This window comes from Phasianus colchicus, chromosome Z (genome assembly GCF_987193195.1).
Source record: "Phasianus colchicus chromosome Z, bPhaCol1.hap1.1, whole genome shotgun sequence".
Classification (NCBI taxonomy): Eukaryota; Metazoa; Chordata; class Aves; order Galliformes; family Phasianidae; genus Phasianus; species Phasianus colchicus.
The window spans coordinates 44203411-44229008 of record NC_143476.1 but is presented as its reverse complement, the minus strand read 5'-3'; the positions used below and the strand labels follow the sequence as shown (position 1 = coordinate 44229008).

At 37.3% G+C, this 25598-nt stretch overlaps 1 protein-coding gene across 2 annotated transcripts in view; it reads left to right on the top strand.

Moving 5' to 3' along the window:
* Window positions 1–25076, top strand: part of KCNN2 (potassium calcium-activated channel subfamily N member 2) — a 70260-nt gene extending 45184 nt beyond the window's left edge. For both annotated transcript variants that reach the window (XM_090131548.1, XM_031604780.2), the window contains 5 exons: window positions 1351–1492; window positions 15561–15671; window positions 17662–17789; window positions 22643–22712; window positions 24200–25076. In XM_090131548.1, the coding sequence (XP_089987674.1) occupies window positions 1351–1492; window positions 15561–15671; window positions 17662–17789; window positions 22643–22712; window positions 24200–24487 (739 nt within the window). In that variant the 3' untranslated portion in view covers window positions 24488–25076. The remainder of the gene's footprint in view (window positions 1–1350; window positions 1493–15560; window positions 15672–17661; window positions 17790–22642; window positions 22713–24199) is intronic.
* The last annotated feature ends 522 nt before the right edge of the window (window positions 25077–25598 follow it).

Genomic DNA, 25598 nt, shown 5'->3' with positions numbered 1-25598 from the left:
GAGCTTAATGGAGATGAGTTAAATCAATTTTACAGCTCTGCTGTTGTTACTACCATTGTTGTTCTGGCTGTATTTATTTAAGTCACTCTCATCATTAGGAGCTCTATGTGAACTATTACCACATTCCTCTAGATGCAGAACAGAACTAAACACCTTCAAAAGTTTACATAAAGTGTGTGAGAAGAACAACACTGAAACTGACAGAGATGAGGACACAGGCAAACAGTGAAACAGATGGGTTGGGATGAGTTGATGTAGTTGCTGGCAGGTAAAGAGTTTGGAGGTTGGTGTAATCATAGGTGAGACTTCTAAGAAAATAACAAAGTCATTTTGCAGATACTTGCAGTGAATGTAAGAAGTTTTCTTGAATGTTTCTTTCTGCTTATTCTGTATTCCTGCTCCATTTTTGAGGATGAGTTCCAAGAAGAAGAAGAAGACTGAAGCAGTTATTTTGGTACTCAAAAGCAGGTTGCTTTCAGATTTATGAGCATATCCTCTGATGGCACTCTTTGACCTACTGATTTGGAGACTGGTTGAAATGATACTTGTGATGATCCAGTGGCATCAGTAACTAACATAAGGTTTCACAGCAGCTGTGGGCATTATTGCAATTTTGAGGCTGCAGAAGCTGTTGCAGATAGTCTATACTGCAGAACAGCTCTGTCCATCTATGTTATGCTTATGTTAGACCTTTTTCCCCCACAGGATGAGTGTCAACAATACGTTCTATTCCTAAAATGGGCCATTGTTGCTTCCCAGTTGATATTTCTGTCATGTGAAGATGAATTTATTCATTAGAACTTGTTTTCTTTGAAGGAGACAAATAATTGTATTAAATTTGAACATTGAAACTAGACAACAAATGGCACATAGGAAATTATATTTAATTTCACAAAAGGGAGATTTTCTTAAATATAAAGTGAAGATTTGTTTTGAGTTCGGCTTGCCCACGCATCCTTTTATGTCTCTCACTGAAACAATGGTAGACTGATGTCTTGTGACACTGCAGAGGATTAGCAGGTCTTGTGCCCTGGTGAAAAAAATTTAATAAAAAACAAGAGATTTATGCTACTTTGATGATAGTAACAGAATCTAATATAAATAAATACTAACATACAAGATGTCTGGAGAATCACTGCTGCTTGTGCTATTATTGTGTCTTCAGATTCCTTACAACTTATGTTTTTTTAATATGCATTTTACTGAATTCCTTATCGCTGTTTTAAAAAAAAATAAACAACTGTAGGATACAAGAGTGGTTATATGAACAGTTGCTGCATTTCTTTCTTACAGCACTAAAAATTATCTGAAATGTTCATAATAAAGTATTTATTTTCTTCTTCTTTCCAGGTACCATGATCAGCAGGATGTTACTAGTAACTTCCTTGGAGCCATGTGGTTGATTTCAATAACTTTTCTATCCATTGGATATGGTGACATGGTACCTAATACGTACTGTGGGAAAGGAGTCTGTTTACTCACTGGAATCATGGTGAGTGTTTTTGAATTTATTCATTGGATATGAGATTGTTTGCTGCAATTAATCCCAAAACTTGTAGTAGTCATAGAGAAATTTTTATTTGATACCCTCTTAGAGTACGTAGACTCACTTGCATTCTTCTCATGGCCTTCATCCCATGGTAATAAAGGGTTTAGTTCCTCTTGAGGTAGAATTTAACATACACGTAATGAAATACAGAAGAACAAATTCCACTGTAACATAATTTTCATCTTCAAAATTTTAATAGAATCTTTCATTAAATAGTAATAGATTACATCTTCTCAGTTGTCTTTGGACATGTGTAATTGGACCATTCCTACAATTCTGCTTTCTATTTCTGAAATTAGTTGCAAATATAGAAACATGATGGTTTGTATTCTGATACAGCATTTTACTTGTACCTGGTTTTCTGCACTATTTCTTATAATTTTGATAACATACTGCATGTAGTATTCCATTGCTTTAAGGGGATTTATGCAGTGCAATTTTTGGTCTATTTGGAGTTATTGTTATCGCTGATACAATGCATCAACTGCTAGGCCATGCGTGTTCAGTATATATTAATTAACTGCATACGGGTTTAAATTTTTCTGTATTACACAGAATTGGTCAAACTTAGGGAGTAGGGCAACATATGAGTACGTATTACAAAGTCTGGGAAATCTGTGCATATCTACTGTAAATAAGAAAAGCTCCTCAGCATGCCATTCTTATTTGTATTGACTCCTGCATAAATGTGACTGAGATGAGCACTGTATATACTATATATGACAGATATGTATTTGTTTTTTGAACTCTTGCCACTGATCATAAAGAATGGAGCTCAAGCATCTACCTTCTTTTAAAACAGATATATTGGGATTATGGCTGAAAACAAATGGTAGCAAAAAATTTTCTCAGTTAAACAGACATTTGGAAAATCTATTTTTTGTAAAAGTGCATTTTGTCTGCAAAAAGTAAAATAGATTAATGCATTTTTGTGATGTTTTACACTTTTTCCTTTTCTTAAAAGCAAGCAAACAAGCAAAATGTCTAATAGGGTTTTGGGTCTCTGACCTTTACTAGAAAATACTTCCACTACATTTTTCTGGTAATGGCAAATGCATGTCTCTTTAAATACAGAATTTACTATTTATTTGGAAGATACAGCCTGAACACAGAGGAATGACTCAGGTGATTTTTATAAAGGTGGTTATCTAACCTCAGATCTGCCATCTCTTGGATTGTGTTTCTTTTTTCCTCATTTTGAGCTGGATTTTGATACCTAAGAGAATGAAAAGTAGTTCTAAGTTCATTAGGAAAAAAGGAGGACGAGCAGGAGATGTTGCCAGATGGGTATGGATACATGAATGGATACAGAACTCTGTCATAATTTCCTTCTTTCTAAACAATTGAGAAATAAGAAGCAAATGCTTCGAAATGCAGGTATCAGATCATTATTCCTCCTCATTATCATGTCTGACTAGACTTTCTGATCAGAAGCAGCTAAATTCTAGGTTAGCTTGCAATGAATATGCATTCAAATTGTTCAGCACTATTGGCATTTCAATATGAAAAAAATTACAGTAACAGAAATCTTAGGAGCTTCAGTGCTGTGCAGAAGTGCAGTGAGAACTAATCCTAATCCATGGGTTTCACTGCTGTTGGTATTATGGTACTGTAAATGGCAGCAGCATCCAATCTGTTATTTTACTGGCTGTAGGTAGTCATATTATTTTATTTTGATGAAAACAAAGTAAAAACAAAAAAAACCCACAATAATGGATTATTGCACATATTATTCTGCACACCTGTGAATTAACCGGATAGAAAATGAAACAATAGGACATATTTGTACTTTGCTTTTCACAGTGCTACTTACATTCAGATGCAAAATACTATGTTAGTTGTTTCCATTGCTTGGGTGAAAAAAATACTGTTTATGTACCATTTACACAAAAAAACATTTCTTTTTCACAGCAGAAAGAAGATATGTTCCTTTGAAAACTAAACTTGTAAAATGTTCTGACACCTTTGTGTCTTTAATTGTTCTTGGATTCTATGGATTTTTGTTGTTTGTTTTATGTTTTCCGGTTGTTGGTTTTTTTTGTGATTAAATATTCTGCAGATACTTTGGAACCACTAAGTCTCTAATCAGAGTTGCATGGTAATGAGTTCGGAATATATAACTTCGAGAGAGACATTCTTGACAAAAAAATTAAAGGGGCAGAGTCGCTGGTATGTTAAAACATCTCTGAAAGCTTGACATCCCTAATTACATTCTAAAAAACTGTCAGCAAAATGGCTTTGGCAAATGATCTTTCAGAAGAAAATTACAGAGCAATGACAAATTCAGATCTTGGAATTACTCTTTTTCCTCTTTTAATATTTTTTATTTCCTGGTAAGGATCTGAAAGATATGAAGTATGAAACATTAAATGTAATAATGAACTATCTTGCAGCCGAACTTGTTTGAAGGTAATTATCTGAATACAGCCACTCTTCAAAAGCACCTCTTGAAGTAAGCAATTTGTGTTAGTTGGGGAAAAAGCAGGATATTAAAAGAACAGACTTGTTCTTTTTTCCTATCTCAATGGGGATGATTAATAGTCTATTTAGAAGATATACCATGATAGCTGTGCAGTGATTGTAAGAAATAAAATCAAACCATATATGCGATTTGAAGAGGAGGAGTGTAACTCCTCAACATCCAGTAGCAAGTGCATTGTTAGACTGGTGGACAACCAATGCAGTGTCCTTTTGGATAAGGTCCCCGTTGCAAAAAAAAAAAAAAAAAAAAAGTAAAAAGGGGAATGAATAGAAATACTTATGAATGCAGATGTAGTGACACAGACCATTGTAGAGTAAACATTGGCTTTGCAAATCTGATGGCTTAAGCAAGGCTCTTTGGTGTCTTAACTCCAGAGAAGGAGGAGCCCAGGTACCACTTCTGCCACCGAAAATGCTTTCTGTGAGATGGAAAATGGACTGCATGGGACAAAGGCTGAACTGTTATTGAAGATGGTGGTAGAATGTAGTACAGAAATGGTAGCATGGGTATATGCAGAAATAGTTTGTATACTGAGAAGTTAAACTGAACTGGGTACCTCACTGGATTGCCCGTCAGTGTCTTCCAATGAGATTTCAATTGGCAGTAGTTGTAGACTATGAATCAGGTGAACTATAAATCAGATAATAAACATGTCATCTTCCATCTCTTTGCATTAGGTAGGCCTCCAAGAGAGACGGACAGAAATACAAGTGCCATCCTGGTTGGCAGAGTATAGTAGAGATGAGGAGACCTACACTGTCTTCACTGTGCAGTGCTTATCACTGCACATTCAGGCAGACTTCTCAGGTCCTGGTCAGCAGGCTGAGCTGAGCTGCAATTGGAGCACTTTGTGCTGGTTTATGCATGCAGCATTTTCACCCAGTTGATGACTTTGTAGAGGCAGTGCGTTGGAGTGGTTTAAAGGAGATACTGGTAGGAGGAAAAAGAGGGGGCAAGTTTCAAAACGTGTGGGAAGTTGCGTAGTTACTGACCACAAGAAGAGAAGGCTTTGAATGAATGAATGACCTCAGAGTAGCACCTGCTCTCACATGACACCAGGGCATCTACTTATATCAATTCATAATTTTTATGTTTAGAAAAAGTGAAATTGGCTCTTCCTGCTATATTATTGCAATTCTGTGGAGTTTGTGGCACAATTGTTAGCAAGTAACTTTTTTTTTTTTTTTTTTTTTAATAATATTACATGTAAACTAAAGAATGCAGTCCATTCTTATGACTGCAGATACAAGCAACTGTTTGCAAGGACTGAGAAGTATTCTTTTCCTTTAATGTTGAACTTTATGTGGTGACCTTGTCTATTTACTATATGATTCAGAGATGAGGATTCAGAATCTTCCTGAAGGGCCAGCTGCCCGTAGTTGAAAAGCAGACATGCTGAACTGGTAAGCCAAATTTATCCTGCCAGAAGAAAATTGTGAGTGGCAATTGTCCTGTCATAGGCTATGCAAAGGTGTTGGCTGTGGCTTGGATGAAGATTGCTTTAGATGAAATAACTGTTCTTTCAGAGACTTGGCACGTTGTTGCCAAGATTGCAGCTTAAATGGTTCTGTTACTGAAAGGAACTCCAAAGAGATCACTGTCCTATGAAAGAAACAATTTAAATGTGAAGATTTTCTTAAATTTAAAAAAGTTGATAAGATGTTTACTCTGGAACTTTTTTAAGTAGCATCTTTTAAATACTAGATTTAAACCCCTTTTATCTAGGTGAAGAGCTCCTATTTGAGTAGTTACAGTGTAGTCGCTGTGTTTCTAGATTGTAGTATCTAAATAAGAAGCTGCCAGATAGCAGAACTGTTTTATAGAACTTCCTATGGATAATGTACTAAAATTGTGCGTATAGTTTCACATAATATTGCCTAACACATTGTGGGATTTTTTATAAAAAGAAAATTCTTTACATTGTTTGATTCTGTGATGAGTTGCAGAATTACATAATTTTTTATGAAATGCAGAAACGTGTTTTGATTTGCACACTTGTATGCTGCTTGGTGGGTTGAATTGATGGTTGATATCTGTCTGAACAGACAGAAGAGAGTTCATTTTTTATAGCAGCAGAACAGGAATAATAGTTTGTGTTTGCCCTTAAAGGTTTGCTTAGAACATTTTGCACATTGATCTGGAACCTCTAAAATTTCTACCATTTGTATTGCTTGGTGGCAAAAGATAGCAGTGTTTTGATTTATTTTGTTGATCAAAAGCCTATGGGAGGAGTTAAAAATGAACACAGTTCAGTTTTTGTTTCCATAAAAGTATAGAAATATATGAGAAGCTCTTCATGCAAATTGGTAATGTTTTGGGCTTACATTTCAAGTGTATGGTATCATTCAATAATAAGTGATGTTAGGTTTCAAAACAGACTGTTTCTGTTCCTCTTAAAAAAAAACAGAATGTAACTAGATAGCGTGTCAAGCAGAAACACAAAATGGAAAAGACAATTAAAGGTTTTTGCACTGTGCGAACTCTTAAGCTCCTCTAAAAAGAACATCTGAATCCCTCCACTAGAAGGTGTATTGTGCTTACATGGCAATGTTATGGTGGTGGGAAGACTGAAGAGGCCAGCAGGTGTCTCATATCCAATCAGAGCCATCTCCAGCTGCTTTAAAAGGGACCAGCCGTGGCTGGAAATGAGCCATGAGCAATACCAGTTGCACCTCCAGGAAGTGTATTTAAGAATGAGAAAAAACTGCTGCACAGGAGCAGACGAGAGTGAAATATGTGAAACAGCTCTGTAGACACAAGGTCAGTGCAGGAGGACAGGAGTTGCTTCAGGTGTGGAGCAGAAGTTCCCTGCACCGTAGGAGAGGCCCACAGTGGAACAGGGGCTCTGAAGATTTCCAGTTCTGCCTCTTTCGCTGCAGAGCAGGGAAGTTTGTGAAGTGTGAGAGAACAGGAGAACTGTTTCCTACTCATATCTCATTAGGATTTTTGAAGTTCATAGGCAGACAGTTATTAACTGGAATGAAAAGCAGTAGTCCCATGTCCTATCTTCATTAATGTCTGGAGCTGATTGTTGTAGGATAGATAACCTATACTTTGTTTTGAAAGTACATAAGTTGGTTTTGTTTCACCTGCAATAACTTCAGATTTAACACAGGAACATTAGTATACTTTTTTTATGTGTATTTTTAGGAAAGTTTTGTATTTACCATACGTTTAGGGCAAGAACATCGTAATTAGGTATCATTCTGTATTATTGAACTAATGTTTCTCATCAGCTTTGTAGGCTGATGGACCTGCTTGTTACGTGCAATGGGATTTTGCCTCCTTGCTCAGTAAAAAGTTTTTTTTCATGCTAAGTATGCAGTATCATGATTGCCAAAAGGGAGGTTTCACTTTTATGGACTCTATAGGTTTGCCAGGAACCAGCCACCATACTGCATTCAGTTACTGGACTTGTCTGAGTTAGCACCTCTGCCATTTATAGGTTCCTTCTTAGAAGTGAGATTGCCTTTCTTTTCTCCAGAAGTCTTTCCCTGTACTCAACTTGCATTACTAAACAAGAGTTCATTTTATCCCCCCATTGCCACTTCCCCTTACTGTGTAGGAACATTTATTCAATTTCAATTATTTTTGTATGACGTGAAATTCTCATTATTTATTTATTGCAGCATTGCTAAAAACTTTATGGGCTAATGGGAAGTAAAGGAATCTGCTCATCTGCTGTTCATGGATGAGAGATTTATAATCCAACAGAATTCTAGCTGCAGTGCAAATTCCCCTGAAGACAATAATAGCCATGCAAATACAGAATGTGTGAAAGCATAAATAATGCAAAACTATTTTCAGTCATATTTTTGACTGAGACAGTATAGTTTTTGTCCTATTACTCATCTTCCTTTGCTTCAGTGTTGCAAAGTTACACAGCTCTCCCAGTGAACACTAACAAATGCAAAATACATTCATGCAACAGCTCTTCCATAGCCTCTGTCTTGTGGATGGAGTCCTCCCTCAACTTTTGCATTGCTTGTTTTGGGGAATTTTTTTTTTTTTACTTCAAGCATATTTTCTTTCCCTTCCCCTTGTGGTCCACTAATTCCACCTTCCTGAGAGCCAGATGAATAGAGTATCTGTTTAAATTCTTACAGGCTTTTCATTTTATGCAGAGCAGCAGGAAGAATCACAGAATCACAGAATTGCCAGGGTTGGAAGGGACCTCAAGGATCATGAATCTCCAACCCCCCTGCCACACGCAGGGCCACCAACCATTCCACCTAATGCTAGACCAGACTGCCCAGGGCCCCATCCAATCTGGCTTTGAACACCTCCAGGGACGGGGCATCCACAACCTCCCTGGGCAGCCTGTTCCAGTACCTCACCACTCTCTCCGCAAAGAATTTCCCCCTGACGTCCAACCTAAATCTCCCTTCCCTCAGCTTAAAACCATTTCCCCTTGTCCTGCTGTCACTCACCCTTTCAAAGAGTTGATTCCCCTCCTGTTTGTAGGCTCCCTTTAGGTACTGAAAGGCTGCAATGAGGTCATCCTGCAGCCTTCTTTTCTCCAGGCTGAACAAGCCCAGCTCTTTCAGCCTGTCCTCATAGGGGAGGTGCTTCAGTCCCCTGATCATCTTCGTGGCCCTCCTCTGGACCCTCTCTAACAGCTCCCTGTCTTTTTTGTACTGGGGGCTCCACACTTGAACACAGTACTCCAGATGGGGCCTCACAAGAGCAGAGTAGAGGGGAACAATCACCTCTCTGTCCCTGCTGGCCACCCCTCTTCTGATGGAGCCCAGGATACCATTTGCCTTCCGAGCCGCAAGGGCACACTGCTGGCTCATGTTAAGTTTTTCGTCTATCAAGACCCCCAGGTCCTTCTCCACAGGGCTGCTCTCAAGGACCGCTCCTTCCAGTCTGTGCCTTTTCTGGTGCAGAGCTAAATTTCTCACCAGAGCCATATGTCTGCAAAGCAGACCTTCTCTTTCCCCCAGTGGATCCCAAGGGAAATGAGCAAGAAATGTGGCAGCTCTCTTCTTTCAGCTGCAGGCACGTATAGCAGGACACTTTCATGACAACTACGGCACTAAGGACTGCACTTCACTTCCAGTCCTGTAAACCAAGACTGCCAGGAGACCTTTAGCTGAAACACTGATACACCATATTGCTTCCTTTTTCACCAGTAAAATCCTTCAGGCATATATATTATATACATGATCTCCAGGCTGTTGTAGAAATTTCTCAGTTCACTGTTGTCTTGTAAATGTATTTTGGAACCTTACGAAGAAAGAACCAACTGGAAATGCCAGATGCATTTACTTGAAATACAGGGTTTCTCTGAATCGCAGCCTTCTCAACTGCTGTTGTTTCCAATGCAGTTTATCAGCCAGTGTTAACTCTCCTTCTCTTAGACTGTGAAAGAGATAACAAAAGTAACCACCAAACATAACCATTTAGTTGAAGATTCTTCAAGAACCTCTCTGTTTTTCACTGGAACAGCACCCTTGTGGGCACTCACTGCAAGCACTAGGTTTTATTACCTCTTAATCTGAGCCCTGCAGTTTTGGAGTCAGTGTGTGTTGTGTCTATTGAGTGGTAGGAAAGGTATGATCTCAGCCAAAACTTCATAACCTCACTATCATCAGATCTGATTTCTGTCATGTTGATCACTCTGGGCAACAATAAATTTTACCTCTAGCTTACATGTCTGCTGTGGTTTGCCACAGTGTACAATTTCCTATCAGAACTTGAAGTTAGCCAGCTCTGGACAGGCTGTCCTGACAGGGACAGAAAGCTGAGGGTAGGCTGCTTCAGTGAAGAGCATGATAGAGGGCTGCAAAAGGCACATCATCTGCTGTATGTAAGAATGCATTAATGATAAGCTCAGCAGGATCTAGAAGAGAAAAAAGTCAGTCAGGTCTGGCATTATGTGTACGTTGTGTTTAATGATGTTGGTTAATACCCACCATATTTATTTATTTTCATTTATAGTACTGCAACCCTTCAATACTTTAAACATGTTACCCTATTGATATTGTATAAAAATACTAGAAATAAGATATACTCCAAATTCCTGAACAGCTCAGTATCTTAGTCATGTAAAATGAATGGGGAATGAGGAGGTGGTATCTAAACAGGTGATCTTAGCATAGCAGGAGTCCTCAGTGTTGTTTTGTTTGGATTTGTAGTAATAGCCTAAAAAAGACTGGGATGCATGATGTGGGAGGATGTAACTTGAAAGAAAACTACATATTGGATTTGGGCTTTTTGGGAAGAAGCTTTTCTTAGCCAAGGGACAGTGCAAAGGATTTTGTCTGAAAAAGGGATTATCAGAACCACAATACGTTGCTTCCATACTGATGAGTTGGAAGAGGCTAGAGGCGTAAAATACTGAAACTGAGGTTAAATATTCCATGTATGATGCCACTGAGAAGGGAATTTGCTTTATTCAAGCAGATGAAGCAATGCTTAGAATAATTCAGATCTAAATAGCAAGAGGAGAGTTTTAACTGAGCAGTTAGGGAATGCTGCAGTTTGAGGTCTAATGGGAAAGTGAAAGGCAATGTCAAGTCATAGTTACCTTGTTCTGAAGAGAATAATTAGGGTTTTTTTCAGCTGGTAAATTTAAAATATAACTTAAAATTCAATTAATTTCACCTTTCTTGTCTTTTTTTTTTTTTTGTAACAGTATAAGCTTGATGTCAAAAAGCCAGTGCTTGTTGACATACTGTATTTTTTTTTGTCTCAGCTTAGTCCATTCTTCCACTTTTTCAGTCATCATCTAGGCTTTTGAAACTAAGAAAATAAGCCTACAAGTATTTAACAAGTGCATAAGTACATGTTTGAGTCTACATATGTATAACCACATGCACTTCTATTCATGCAAATTTATTTTGATTATATGCAGTAAAAATAGCTAACGAGAGCGTTCCTGGATTATTGCTTACTTGCATGAGCATCTAAACTTGAGTCATCATTCTTTGTTCCAGATAGGAGCAACATGCTTAGAATATTAGATACAAAGAGTGTCCTGAAGTTGTTCGCAGATAAAGCAAAATGTTTTCATTCAGGACTGCAGTTAAAAGATTTGACAGTCAAAGAGAGTTCTGCCCGGTGTAAATGGCTGTAAATCTTATGCTTCAAGATTTTACTGATCATAAATGCAAGTTTTAAATTAAAAAGAGAGATTTGATGATCAAAAGGAGAGATATGATGCCACTATGCAGTCAAATCCAGGCCAGTGTTTGTTGTTCACTGCATTTGAAAGACTGAGGATGTGTTGTCTCTTTGTTTTCAGACTTTGTGCTTTGTGAACACCAGCAGAGAATCTTTTATATCAATCAAGCATTCAGAAGATCTTTGTCAATCTTAGATCTTTACAACAATAATATAGGCTTTACTCAGTTCATTAGCAGAGTCTTCGTCATTTTAGAGAAGCCAGTTTTCAGCTCATGTCTTTTACGCTTCTTCTGGTTTGGTAGTTAAGTTTGTTCAGCTAGCACATTTTCATGAACCTCATCAGATTCAACAAGGGCAAATGCAAGGTGCTGCACTTAGATTGGGCCAGTCCCAGGTATGTAGCACAACAAATTGAGAGCAGACCTATGGAGAAGGATTTAGGGGTTCTGGTGAATGAAAAACTTGATTTGAGCCAACAGTGTGTGCTCACAGCACAGAAGGCCGACAGTATCCTGGGCTTCATCTCATGGAGTCCAATCCACAGTACTGAGTCCAATACAAGAAAGATGTGGAGCTATTGGAGGGGGTCCAGAGGAGGGCCACGAGGATTATGGAGCACCTCTCCTATGAAGAAAGATTAGGCAGCTGAAGAGTGTTCAGCCTGGAGAAGAGAAGGCTCTAGGGAGGCCTCATTGTAGCTTTCCAATACTTGAAGGGAGATTATTAATATGAGGGAGATTGTCTTTCTGCACAAACTGATAGCGAACTGCCAAGAAGGAATGGTTTTAAACTGAAAGAGGGGAGATTTATGTTAGATATTAGGAAGAGATTTTTCACACAGAGGGTGGTGAGATGCTGGATCAGGTTCCCCAGAGATGTTGTGGATGCATCATCCCTGAAGGTGTTCAAAGTGAGGTTGGATGGAACCCTGGGCGGCCTGATATATTGCTTAGCAACCCTGCCCATGGCAGGGGGGTTGGAACTAGATTCCTTGCAATCGAAGCCATTCTGTGATTTTTCTGGAGAGCAGAAAAATTCAGATAGATTAGTTTTTAAACTTTATGGTTGCTGACTAACTCTTTCTCATACAGCACGTGAAAGAAATGCTGGATGGTTAATCCTGTTTTATCTACTTGCATGTTTCTAGCAGATGGAGCAAGTTAGCAACATGCTCAAACCTTCATCATGCAAAATTTTTCTGCAGTTTTGAGAAACTGTGAAAGCTAAAAAGCCAAGAGGGGTAATTGCATCTAGAATGCTGCACGGTGGCAAGAATCTGTTCTGGTGGTAATGAAGACAGCAGCCGATGTGCCATTGAGGGAGCTTTCATAGCATGCCAGTGACACTATTTCACTGCTGCAGGGGCTCTTTCACATGTGATAAAAAGCTACACTTTTCAGCAGCTTTTGGCCCATGTAACTGTGGTGTCGCTTGAAAGAGATAGTAGAATGAGTCCTAAAATTGCGTAATTGCAACTCAAACCATGTTCTTTTTGCCTGTTACCATTCCTCCAGACTTTTTATTTCAGGGGCAGTACATATGGGGATTCTAGTATTTGTCTTTCCTTGGCATAAACAGCTGTTTTGTAGTACTTTGCCAGACCAGACTGTTTTAACCGCCTCAATCTATTTTAGCATTCTTGCTGTAAGCAGGCAGAAATCAAATTACGTCACTGGAGCAACATTTGGCCTGTTATCCTGAGTAAGCCAAAAGATTTCTGTTTTTCCCTTTTCTTTTTTTCTTCCTATTGTATGGAGTTGTTCTTATTATTTTGCCCGCAGGGAAGCGTCTTGCATTTTAGCAGCTCCCTCCTGCTGTCCTTCATAGGAAGGAGACTGGAAAAGAGCTGATTGTTTGTGGGGGGTGTAGGTCACACAGTAGAGAGCAGCTCTTGCCCAAACAGAAAATCTGGGTGCGTTCCTGAAGCCCTCGGTCCCCAGTGTTAGTTGTCTTCATACTTTTTGTCATAGACTGGGATGTGGGAAAGCAAATGAATGGTTATAGCTGTCCCTGTTCTGCCCTTGTCTCATGAAGAGAGACTTCAAATATATGAGAGCTTTGCTAAACAAAAAGGGCTGGCGAGCAGAGGGAGAGGGCACAGCAAACCTTGAAAGCTTGGGCGGAGGACAGAAGAGAAGCTAGATGGGGAAGTGCAGCAAAATCACAAGGGATACATTAAAGAGAATGTCGAGTGCTGTACCTTTCCAAGGTAAGAACTGACTGCAGAGGATCAGGTCTGTCTGAGAGAGCAGATGATTTTCTTGGAATGATCTATCATTGGAATGGAGGCTTAATTGGAGACATTGTGAATAAGGGGCTCCAGGGAGTTTATTTTCCATTCTCTGTGTGTTTAGTAGTGGAATTTGTATTTAGGAAGCTAGCTTCAGAGATCTAGTCTGCATCTTCTGGAGACAGCAAGGCAGATATTGGAGCAGGAAGAAACTGAGAGAATAAATTAATGAGAGAAATACAGAAAGTGGAAGGAAGTTCTGTGGCTGAAAATAGAGTAAGTTTGAATGTGCAACAAGAGACTGCTTTTCACTAGAGAATAACTGATGCAAGTGTAACAACATGTAGGTTGGACTGAACACGCAAGTTAAATGCAGCCTTATTTATTTAATGTGATTTTTATGCTTTAAAAAAAGAGAGAGAGAGAGAGAACATGTAAAGATTTAAAACAAGCAACAAACAAAAACCCCACAAACCCAGCTGATTTTAATAATGATGTTCAAGTAGATGATACCTTGAGATGTGTATAATACATGCTGTTTCTCATTATGTGACAAATTGCTTTTCCAGTGTCCTTTCCAAGCACAAAGAACACCAATACCAAGTTAAAGAAGTGGGTTTATCTTTACTTACGTTTAAAGCAATAAAATAATAAGTGAAATTAGACAGCAAGAACAAAACAAAGTAAGGTGAAATGAGACAGAAGCAATAGAACATGGCACCTAATCATTACAGTGTAAGATTAACTACAGTGATTGAGAAAGAAACATCACCAATTGCCCTTAATACATTACCATCATCCAGATCCACAGTCACTGGGGAACCTCGGTTACAGCAAGGGTTTGGAGAGTCTTTCCCAGCAACTAGGATGTCCTATGTGATCTATCCTTCCATAGATGAGGTCTCCAACTTCATTGCAAGAGGTTCAGCTTTTATATTGTTGAATAAACAAGTTTCAATTGCTTCAAGGGCAGAAACGTCTGGCTTCATTCTTCATTTTGGATTCCACCTCAAGCCTGGCCAGTTCTCAAGGAGGAACCAAGGGAGTTTGTGTACGATACCTTCTTAAGGCATTAAATACAATTTATTAATTATATCTAAACAAGGCAAGGTTAATACATTCTCATAATGTTTTATTTAAGCTATATCTCTTTCTGATGAGATGTTTTATCTAAGCTACATACTCCCATAATGATCAGATAGTGCTTGTTATGAGGTTCATCTAAAGGTCAACTTTGGTTTGAGATTATTGTTAAGGTTTTAATACTCTACACATTTAAGTCAACTTATTCTTCCCATTAACCACTTTAACCACTCCAGTCCTCTCCCCTCTACTCCCCTCCTTTCCACCCCCCCCCCCCCCAAAAAAAAAAACCCACATAAAAAAAATTATAATGGCAACAAAGATACTTAGCTTGGACACTAGGAACAAAAGGAACAAAGGAAGTTGGACACTAGGAGCATGGATGTGTGCATATGCATGTGTATGCATACATACAGACAGCACCAATTAGGAACTTGGTATTTGCTCCATCCAGCTTTTACTAAATGTGTTGTATATGTGTGCTATTTTAAATGGTAATAAGCAAAGCAGAAGTATTGTAGGAGAAAGTTAGTGAAGTATTCAGAGAGCAACTTAGAAGTATATCAAAATGAATAAATACTGCATTTATAATACATTTATTTTTAGCCCACAAAACAAATTCTAAGAAACTTTTGGGTTTTTTTTTTTTGTGCCCTAGATGCTCATCTAATCCTATTTCATCTTTTGCAATTGCCGTAACTTTGAGACAGTTGTTAAGAGCAGGATATATTTTGCATTTCTTTACTAACACTGTGGGTTTTGAAAGGTGTTTTATTCACCAGCCTCCCTTTCTTATGCACTAGAAATGGGATGTATTCAAATTTTTAACCACTGCAGGAAAAATAAAAAGCAGGACTTTAAATGATACTGCTCACTCATTATTTGGATGCTTTGACAGTTTACCAGCCTGTAACTGCTGCCTTTTTCTATTACTTTCGATAGAAATAGCTGTAGCATCTTCAGTGTATTTAACAGGCTTGAAATACCTGATGCGTGCTATATTTCTACAACAAAGGAGAAACTTCCACTAAAAACTCTGCAAAATGCAGTAGTAACATTTTGGGGGTTTGTTTTATTGTTTTCAGGGTGCTGGGTGCACTGCACTGGTGGTAGCTGTGGTGGCAAGGAAGTTAGAACTTACCAAAGCTGAAAAACATGTGCATAATTTCATGATGGACACCCAGCTAACTAAAAGAGTAAGTCACACTTTATATTCACAACTGAAAAGGAAATGTATGTTAACTTATTTTTGCATTTGTTTTAAGTGGTCTCCTGTTCCATTCTTCTACTGGACTTTTTCATAAGCGTGATTTTGAAAGGAGGAAATCAAATGCTCTGAGCTTTTCTTGGAATTGAGGATAAATGCAGATTTCTGATGATTTGAATATTCTTCTGTGGAGGGTCTTCCAGCTGTAAAATAATTGGAGTAAACAACAGTAAAATATGGTAAAACTAGAGAGCTATATGTTAAAGAAATCCAAAGCATAGAAGAAGAATTGATAGCTAAAATAGATGAAATGGCTGATAAGGAAGAATTTCAAGCTATTCTTAAAAAAAAATAATTCCGATTCGTACCGTGTGAATGAGGAAGTCTTTGCAACTGCTTGGTGTGCTCAGCACAGCATTCATTCAGCTACATACAATAATGAAGCACCCTGAAAGATGTTTTGTAGATAACAGAAATACTTCAAAAGTGATTGTTTAACAAAACAAAACAAAATTAAAAAAAATTCATTAAAGAAACAACTATTTCAATATGTATGAGACATTCCTATTTTTTTAATTCACAAATAAGATCTTAGAAAATGAAATAAGTCCTTTATAGAAGAAAAACAGGTCACTGTTGAGGAAACACAAAAATGAGTAGGAGCTACAGACAGCTTCAGTGCTTGCCCATGGTGAGGTAAGAAGTTGCTGTTTGAAAGATGTGATAGGAATATTTCTTCATTGAAACCGACAACAGAACTTTAAATGTCCTATAGGAGAAAAGAAGGCTTTGCAAAGATTGGCTGGATTTTGAGCCTTGTGTTCATTTGTGCTTTTTAAAGCTTTTCCTGTATACCTTCATGTAAATCTAATTATCAGTCTCATAGTGTACCTGAGTGGTGCTTTGTAGCTTCAAACTCATGACACTCAAAGCAAATGAAAAGCAAACAAATCTGAGGTGCGTAACAGATTACTGGCCAGCATTACACAGATACTGCAGAGGTTTTCCACATCACCTGAAGTTAGCCATATCTTCTGGGAAAATTGCAAGGACTAGGTAGAGATTGTGCAGAAGTCTCTAAAATGTGACTTAGCTTCCACTGAAGTCAAGCCCAAGGTTCTGCAATGCACATACAAGGAGGGAACCTCCTGCTGGGTGGAGCTACTGCTTTGCATTCCTACAGTGCCATTACCTATGCAGTGGCTTACTTTGATGCTGCAGTGACTGGCATAATAGACAGTTGGAAGGAGAAAATATAAAGATCAATAGCCTTTGCAACTAACCTACTAATTCTGTTAATAAATACTGCACTGAAATTCTTTGTTGGTTGTTTTCAGTCATTCTTGAAAGTAACGGAGGAAGGAACTGTGTGTACTCTAACATTTTATGGAAAGTCTCATTTAAAAAAAAAAAATCAAAAAAATTCAAAACCCTTAAGAAACAAAACATTGTCTACATTAATTAGGGAGATTTTTTTTTTTCATCTCCTCTGAGAATGGTAAGAAAGAAACAAGACGGAAAAATGTAAACAACAAAAACACACTGAAACAGCTCTGGATGTTTAAAAGGCAGTAAAAACTGCAAAGAGAAAGAAGGTAATAACAGTACAACAAGAACGAGAAGAAATTTATGATCTGATAAAATACTGTAGTGAAGTACCATGCAGATAATTATCAGTATTTTCTTGCTGTAATTTCTATTGCCATAAATGCCAGATGGTGCAAGCTCTGTTAAAGAAGGACAGGTGATTCTCAGATGCAAAGATAGCTGGTAGCATTATCATAAGTAACAACATAGAAATTGCTCAGTAGTGCCCTTGGTCCAGCTTCTGTTTTCTGCTGTTTCTGCTGCAGCTTCTTCGTGTACCTATTTCCCATGTTTTGGCAGGGACATAAATAAAAAAACAAACAAACAAACAAAAAAACCCATGACATAATAATATTTTTTTGTCAGGTTGGTGTTTTTCTTTTATTAAACAGGTGAAAAATGCAGCTGCCAATGTACTCAGGGAAACATGGTTAATTTATAAAAACACAAAGCTGGTTAAAAAGATAGACCATGCAAAAGTAAGGAAACATCAACGCAAATTCTTGCAAGCTATTCATCAGTAAGTACTATTTTGTTTTGGTTTTCCTTTCCAGCTGCTTTCTCTTTCTTTTCCCCTCCTTTTCTCTATTTCTTTTAGTTTCTATTTCCTACTCTCTCTTTCTCCCTTTTCACAAAATATTGCTCTTGAGTTTTTTATTTGAGAATGACAAAAATAAGGTTTTACTGTATACCTGCTTACAACAGAAGGTATGTTAACTGTGTATGCCCAACACAAATTAAATCAGAGTTGTCTGTAGTTTTGTTAGTTTCCCATGCTTCCTGAAATAGCTAAGACATACTTGTCTTTTGCCACTGTAACTGTCCTTTGCTGTTATGTATTTGTTTACAGGTAGTAAGATACAAGCTACAACAGATAGAAGAAAAGAAAAAAAAATCATTTGTAGACTTGGTAATTTCAGATCAGAATGATATAGTAGAAGAGAGGCTATGAGTATGTATGTAGCATTTAATTAAGAGTATGCATCAAGCTTCCTTTGTACAGCTTAACAGCAGTTTGCTTCTGTTTCTCAGTAGAGAAGGTCAGTGTTGGTGTGTAAGGTATGAACCGAATGTACAGAAAATTATCATATTCCAACAGACATTGTACAACCCTTGAATACCTCTGCTGTAATTCCAATGAGTTGTTCCTCCCTAATGAACTCCCAAAGGTTTGAAGACAAGCATGAGAACTGTGAGCAGTAATATAATAATGCCAAACTTTAAGTGTTCAACTGAAATTCATAGTATGTATTTGCCATAAAGCACATAAAGCACATAAACTCAACAGACCTCTGTGATGATTCAATTACTCTTTGGATAACATGGGGGGAGGGGGAGAAAGAGGCTTTTGTCCCCAGGAACTACAAGCTCATCATAAGAAATGGTCAGCTACTATTTATCCTTTCTACTAGATGTCTGTACCCAGAGTGAGGAAGCCATTTGTTGTATGGCCTATGAAATGAGTTTTCTGAGATCCTTGGGGAAATGTAGATCAAGTATTTAAGGTTCATTTTGAACTGATATTTTGATAAGTTCTCACTGTGAGTCTTTGTGAGTTAGCCTGCAAGGAGAGTGTCCATGTGATCCACTTCAGTGCAGTAAAAGGATTCCTGGCTCATCTTCCATGAGGGAGAAAGGAAAGCAAGGTTACCTTACTTCCTATCAGTAAATTTAGGCTACGGACATTGCTTCTCAGTTTCATAACAGTGTTTTAAATGAATAGGTAGCTAAGCCTTGAAGTTATTAAGCATTCAATAACCTTGATTACTATTTCATACTTAGCAAACTTGCAGGTTTAAATGTTACTATGCCACAGATACACTTGAGGCAATAAAAGGACTGCAAAAGCTGAGGCATTTTTCTCGTAAGTAAAAAGTGTATTAGCCTAGTTGAGTTATCCTTTTCTGCTTAAAGGACTGAAAGGAAGACAGCAAGAGGGTGGACAGGAGTTTTAGGGTAGTGGATGGCATGTCCTGTGTATCCTTTGCTGGACTTGAATGCCTTATTGCAAAGATTATTCCTTAACATTTTAACCTTACTATTTCTTGTGTATATGTGTGTGTGCACCTGTATGCAAAGAAGAATCTAAAAAGCACAACAGGCTCAATCTGCAGCTCATATATCATTCAAACTCAGAAGAGATTCATAGTGTCTAAACTGTTGTCCTGCACCTGCCTTGAAAATTCCTTAATTGGGTTGGATGGAGAACATGGCAGCAGTAAGTTTTTTCCTTGCTGTGCCAGCCAAACTTCAAACAATAATATATGTAACTCTGCCCCTTAGCACTGTGTATCCCATTGCAAAATGTGTTATATTCAACCACAAAAAAATTTCTCAGTATGCTAAAGAATGCCTCATGGATGAAAACGTTGCTCTAGCAGTTTGCTTTCCTCTAGCTGCAGCTGAGTAGCCGATGTGATGTATTTTCTATCCCTGTACATCTCTGAGCTTTTTTCAAGGGTTCAAGAAATTTGTGGTAGAATATGGTTCTCCTCTACCTTTATGGATTCTTAGTTTTTTTTCCTGGTCCCCTCCCTTCAGCTTTCCAATCATTTGGCTGAAGGCAGGAATAAAACAAGTGAAACTTCAGGGCCAGTTTCGTACTTAATACCAGAGCAGACTATGATAACAGTTTCAAACTCCAAGTTCAGTGTTCTCCATGACTGGCCTCGATGATTTTGCTTCTCATGCATACAGAATATGGTTAAGACCTTATTATCATAGTAAAGAATAATATATTAGAAGCCATTTCTTGAATATTACAACTAAGCAAATGTACAGATGGTAGTTAACGGGAAGGTTCAAAGGTTCCTTCACCATAACTTCACCTGTGGCAATTACTGACTGGAAGCAGTGGCAATTCCCTAGTACTTCTCACCTGCTGAATTGAGCTCACTGTGCTCATCTGGTTGTTTTAGTATCTTTTACAGTTTTTTTTTTTTCTTTTGTTTTGTCTTTTTATTTCAACAAAATGAAAATAGAGCTCGGAAGTAAGTTTTGTGAGCTATTCCTTTCTAAATTTGCAGAATTTACCACTGTCTGCATGCAAAAAATAGAGTTTTTATTTGTGAACTTCAATGGTCTGATTGCTGCCATGGAAATGCGATCCAGAATCATGATCTTTTGCTGTGATAAGTGAAGTTTATAAAGTCAACATGTTTCATATTTCCTCTTAAAGAATTTAAGAACAAAAGTCTGACAGTTTTCTTTATATCTGGCTGATGCAGCTAAAAACTTGCCATTACTTAGGGATATATGTTCTGGGTTGACTGTGGTTAGGAATTATCACGTTGGTGTCAGATAGTACCTTTTTTATTTTTTTTTCCCAATTTCTAAATGTTTGCAAAATTCTACTGTTTACTGTTACACTTAGCAAACAGATAAGTCAAGGAAAGCAGAAAACGTGTTCTGCAAATACTATGAGAGCTACTAAAACAGTAGGATTACCATTCTCTAGTCAAATCATTACTTATTTACCTATTCTAGTTATTCTCTTCTGAGACTGTAATGATGCATCTCCATACTTGAGAGATGCCTCCATATTTTTGCTTTAGAATAGCTCCAGCTCATAAGCCTCTGAAAGCACCATTCCTACAATCAGAATTAATGCTATGCTCTAAAGAAAGCCTTCAGGGTAAGGTTTCTAGAATGTCAATTTTTATGCAAACCGCTGGAGTTAATTCACTTTTCATAACTTTCTTTCTCAGGGAGGTTAGCCTAGATATTATAAGAAATATGTGTGTAACTACAGATTTGAACAAAAAATTCCCAATTTTAGAGTATTTTGAAGAAGACTTTTTGAAAAAACATGTATCTTCATCTGCTTCTGTGCTTAGCAGGTCATTTGTAGCTGTTTCCCCCGTGGGAGAATTAAGCATCAGTGGAAAGGACTCCAATTCTGCCTCTAGATTAAAATAAAATAACTTTAATCCCTCATAGAAACATACAGCTGTTGAAGATGAAGAATGTTGTTTAGTTCCAGAAAACTGGTGAAACAGTTCTGATCCCACTGCAGACTTTTGCAGTTTTGCCATTAATTTAAAAGGGATCAGAATTTCCACATTAGTGTTTAGAGCGCTTAGAGGCCCACAGAAATGAAGAAGAGTAACTCCTTTACATCTACAGTGGGTATGACACAGTGATACAGGACACTTCGGTGCCACTGCTATGAGTTCAGTTCTTGTTTATACAAAAACAGGTTTATATGCCTAAGTGAAATCATGTTTGCTTTATAAGATACACTTAATCTTCTAAGTTGCACGATAATTGAGAAATAGGCAGCCACGGGCAGCTAGCAAATCATATGCCATAAAATGCTGCCAGAGTTATATTCATTTGGTAGCTACCAGATGGTTAGCTGGATTGACCCATAACATACTATAGACTGCACAGCACCTTATCATGTCTTTTGTAAATCAGAATATTATTTTTTGAAAAATGCTGTATCTTGCAGCATTCAGCAGAAGAATGACTGAAAGTACACGTAATTCTCTGCTGCAAAGCACTCATGTTTGCACAAGAAGTTGTTTTGTTTGTGAAAATTACACCTATAAACCACTCTTTTAGTAGTTAATCTGAAAAAAAATATTTACTCTCATTCAGGGAACCTATAAAAACGTTTGTGTGTATATCTTTCAAATTTTGTGCATAACTAATTAGTAGTAATGCAGACAACTAGGTATTAAAGAGAAATATAGTTCTTGCATACTTTCTCACTGCATTAGTTTAAATAGTACCCTGTAAAGGTCTGTCTCGTGTGAGTTTAAAATGTAAGCATATTTATATGCACAAGTTATGTAAGAAAATAAAGCGTATTGGCAAGTATGCTGGTTATTTAGCTGCTAGTCAGATGGGAGTTGTGTTTAGATGAATGTGAAACTCACTTATCACTGTATTTCCATCAGGTTCAAACACCTGCCAACCCAATCCATTTCCGACAGAACAGGGCTAATACCTGTATCTAGTCATGTAGGCATGGGAAGATTCTTGCTTACTACAACACTGATGAAAAAAAAACAAAACAGTTGTTCTATGTTTCTTCCTATATCTACTTGTCACGATACTGAGGCTTTGAGGAATGTTTTGGCTTTCTTTCATGTAGTTTGGATAAACTGTTACCTCCCTTTTTGAATTCAACTTTAATCATGGCAAACGATTTTCTCAAGGACATCACATTTCCTTGCTCTTTCCTTTTTTTGTGGTGTTGAAGAAGCATGCTTCTCATCGCAGCAGGCACATGAACGGTTTTGACTTTACACAAAGTACTCAAGGCATTGTCCATGCAGTTACTTGTTCTTGTGAGTTTTATGCATGCTTTTTAGAAATCGTTATGTGATCTCTCACACGCATCTGACTTAAAATTCCACTTTTTAGATTAAGAAGTGTAAAAATGGAACAAAGGAAACTGAATGACCAAGCCAACACTTTGGTGGACCTGGCAAAGGTTAGTAGGCAATTATTCTTGTTTTAATATTCATCCTTTCAAAATGAAAGAGTTAGCAAATGCAGGTATTGTTGACAAGTGTGTGTGTTGTGTATTTTTTTTTTAAGTAAATGAAAATATGGATTTGTTTTGGGTTAATGCTTATTAAATGAAACATCTTTGTGCCTCTGACCAAAATTTAAATTCGTTTTTATTTTTTTTTGGATATTTGAAAAAGATTTCACAGTCAAGAGGGTGACCCTGAGAGCTGATGTGACTGCAGTGCTTGTGGTAAATACTGAACTGCAGCTGGGCCTTAGCAATGTAGTGCTGTGTATTGAAGTTGTTTCTTTGTCCATTGAAAGTGACTTTACCTTGAGGAACCATAGCACACAGGCTCTCACACCGAAATTAACAGTTTAGTGTTTATTTCTCCTTTACTTTAGAGAATCACTTGACAATTTGATTTACTGAAAATACATTTCACTCTACTGCTTCCTGATAAGCAACTGATAAGGACTTTTCAGAGATTATTTAATGAAGAATACTTCGCCTTCAGGGATTATCTTGAAAGGAAGGGCAGAGATATGAGTTATCTACACTCATCTGAAGTTCTTCATACTTCAGGCAGTTTGTCCTTCAGTTAATTTTTATTCTCTTTGGATGGTTTGTGAACTTTAGTCAGTTTGTCTGTTGAATTATATACACTTCTAGTTTTAAATCTGATCTAAAACCTCAATTTACAAGAGGGTGAAATTCAGTATTTTTGACCGCTTACATGCCTCGCTTGCACAAAAAAAAAAAACACAAAAGGATGTGGAAAAAAACAGAAAGTGATGGCCTCTGTGACGTACATTCTGTTCACTGTGACATTTTAAAGTTCATCCTGTATAATTCCTGTAGCCATATGCTGTTTTTGTAGAGGGAAGGTGAATAGGAGAACACAGAAATGGAGGAGTACGCAATTCAGTTGTAGTCCTTGCACTGCAATTCAAAGCCTGCCCACTCAACTGCTATTACTACAGGCAGTATAAGAAACTTTGGTCAATTTAAGGAGAAAAAAAAAGAACAAAATTTGTGTTCTGCTTAAAAGAACAAAAGCTTTTAAGAGGAAATACAGAAGAGTCAGGGGTACATAACTGCTTTGTCATGCTTAGTCTTCTCATGGCTTACACTACTAACTTTGTTCATGTCTCATTATGGTGCATTTCTAAGCACCTGAGCTTCTGAAAAAAGGCCCGGTGTTTTACCTAATTCATTTACATTTTGACTTTCAAAGTGCTTCTCAAAACACATTACCTTTCTGCTCAACTAATTTAGTAGAAAGTTTATATTGAATACTAAATAATTTTATTCTACAAGTATAATTATTTCACAAAGCTACATCTTATTATGTTTTTCTTTTTGTGTGTGTGCATGTGTGTGTGGAGTGCATAAGTAGATTTTACTGCATGTTAGAATATTTGCAAGATCTATCTAAACCTTTGTTTACATCCTTCTGCTTTCAGACTCAAAACATCATGTATGACATGATTTCTGACTTAAATGAAAGAAGCGAAGATTTTGAGAAGAGAATTGTTACTCTGGAAACTAAACTGGAAACTTTAATTGGTAGTATTCAAGCTCTCCCTGGACTGATTAGCCAGACAATCAGCCAGCAACACAGGGATTTCCTTGAGGCTCAGATGCAAAATTATGATAAGCATGTTACCTACAGTGCTGAGCGATCACGATCTTTGTCAAGAAGAAGGAGATCCTCCTCCACAGCACCACCAACTTCATCGGAGAGTAGCTAGAAGATAATAAGTTAACTGCAAAATAAAGACTTTTTGCCATCATATGGTCAATATTTTAGCTTTTATTGTAAAGCCCTATGGTTCTAACCAGTGTTATCTGGGTTCTGATGTCAGAGTCCTGGAAACCTGAACACAATGTTTTAGGCCAAAACGAGTGAAAACTCTTTTTTTTCTTTTTTTTTCCCCCTCCTCCTCTCAGATGCACAGTGAATGCACCTATTATTGCTATATTACATTGTTCCTCCTGTAATTTCACTGATTTTTTATTAATGCATTTCAAACAATCTTTACTTACTAGAATATATAATATAATTAAGAAATTAATTTCTGCACATTGTTTCTTGATTATTTGATCTTCAACAGTTTTTTAAAAAAGCTCACAATCACAAAATCTAGTTATAAACCTTTAAGAAACAAAATTGAAGCATAATCATTATCTCTCAGAAGGAATACTGATTCTCTAAATTTTTGCTTGCAGTGGAGGGGGAAAAAAATCTGTGTTCATCTAATAGCGTGCTGAATTATGTATAGTCATTTTAAAAGGTCAACAACAGCTTCAATTTCAAAGGGGATTAATTAAAAATATAGTTTATCCTAGAAAATGAATTACAAAGTGTGGTGTCTTTTTTTAAATCCTTTTACGGTTTTTGTACACACGGCCATAAGTAATATATATACATAAACATATATACACATATGTAGATGAAATTATTTATGCAGTACAAATGGCAAAGAATTTTTAAATCAAATATTTGTAAAGCTGCTGGTATGCAAAAAACACATGTAAGGTCCTGAGAATAAACACTCCCACCCACATAGTTGGCCAAGTAGGTATATTCAGACAGGAGCATCACTTTTAAACTGGAAGTCTTCCATTAATGCTGTTTGTGTTTTGAAAATAATAGCTTGCTCCTGATTTACTCCTTTCTCTCTTTTTTTTTTTGTGTTTCGTTTTTCTGGAGTGAATTATGGACACCTGGTGTACATGCTTGTGTGATGGCAGTGCAGTGTTCTGCACATTGCATGTAGAAGCTCCCTATGGTTTCTGCTATGCAGTCAAAACCTTTGCAAGGAATTTTTAACAATATTTCCAAAAATTGTAGTAAATCTA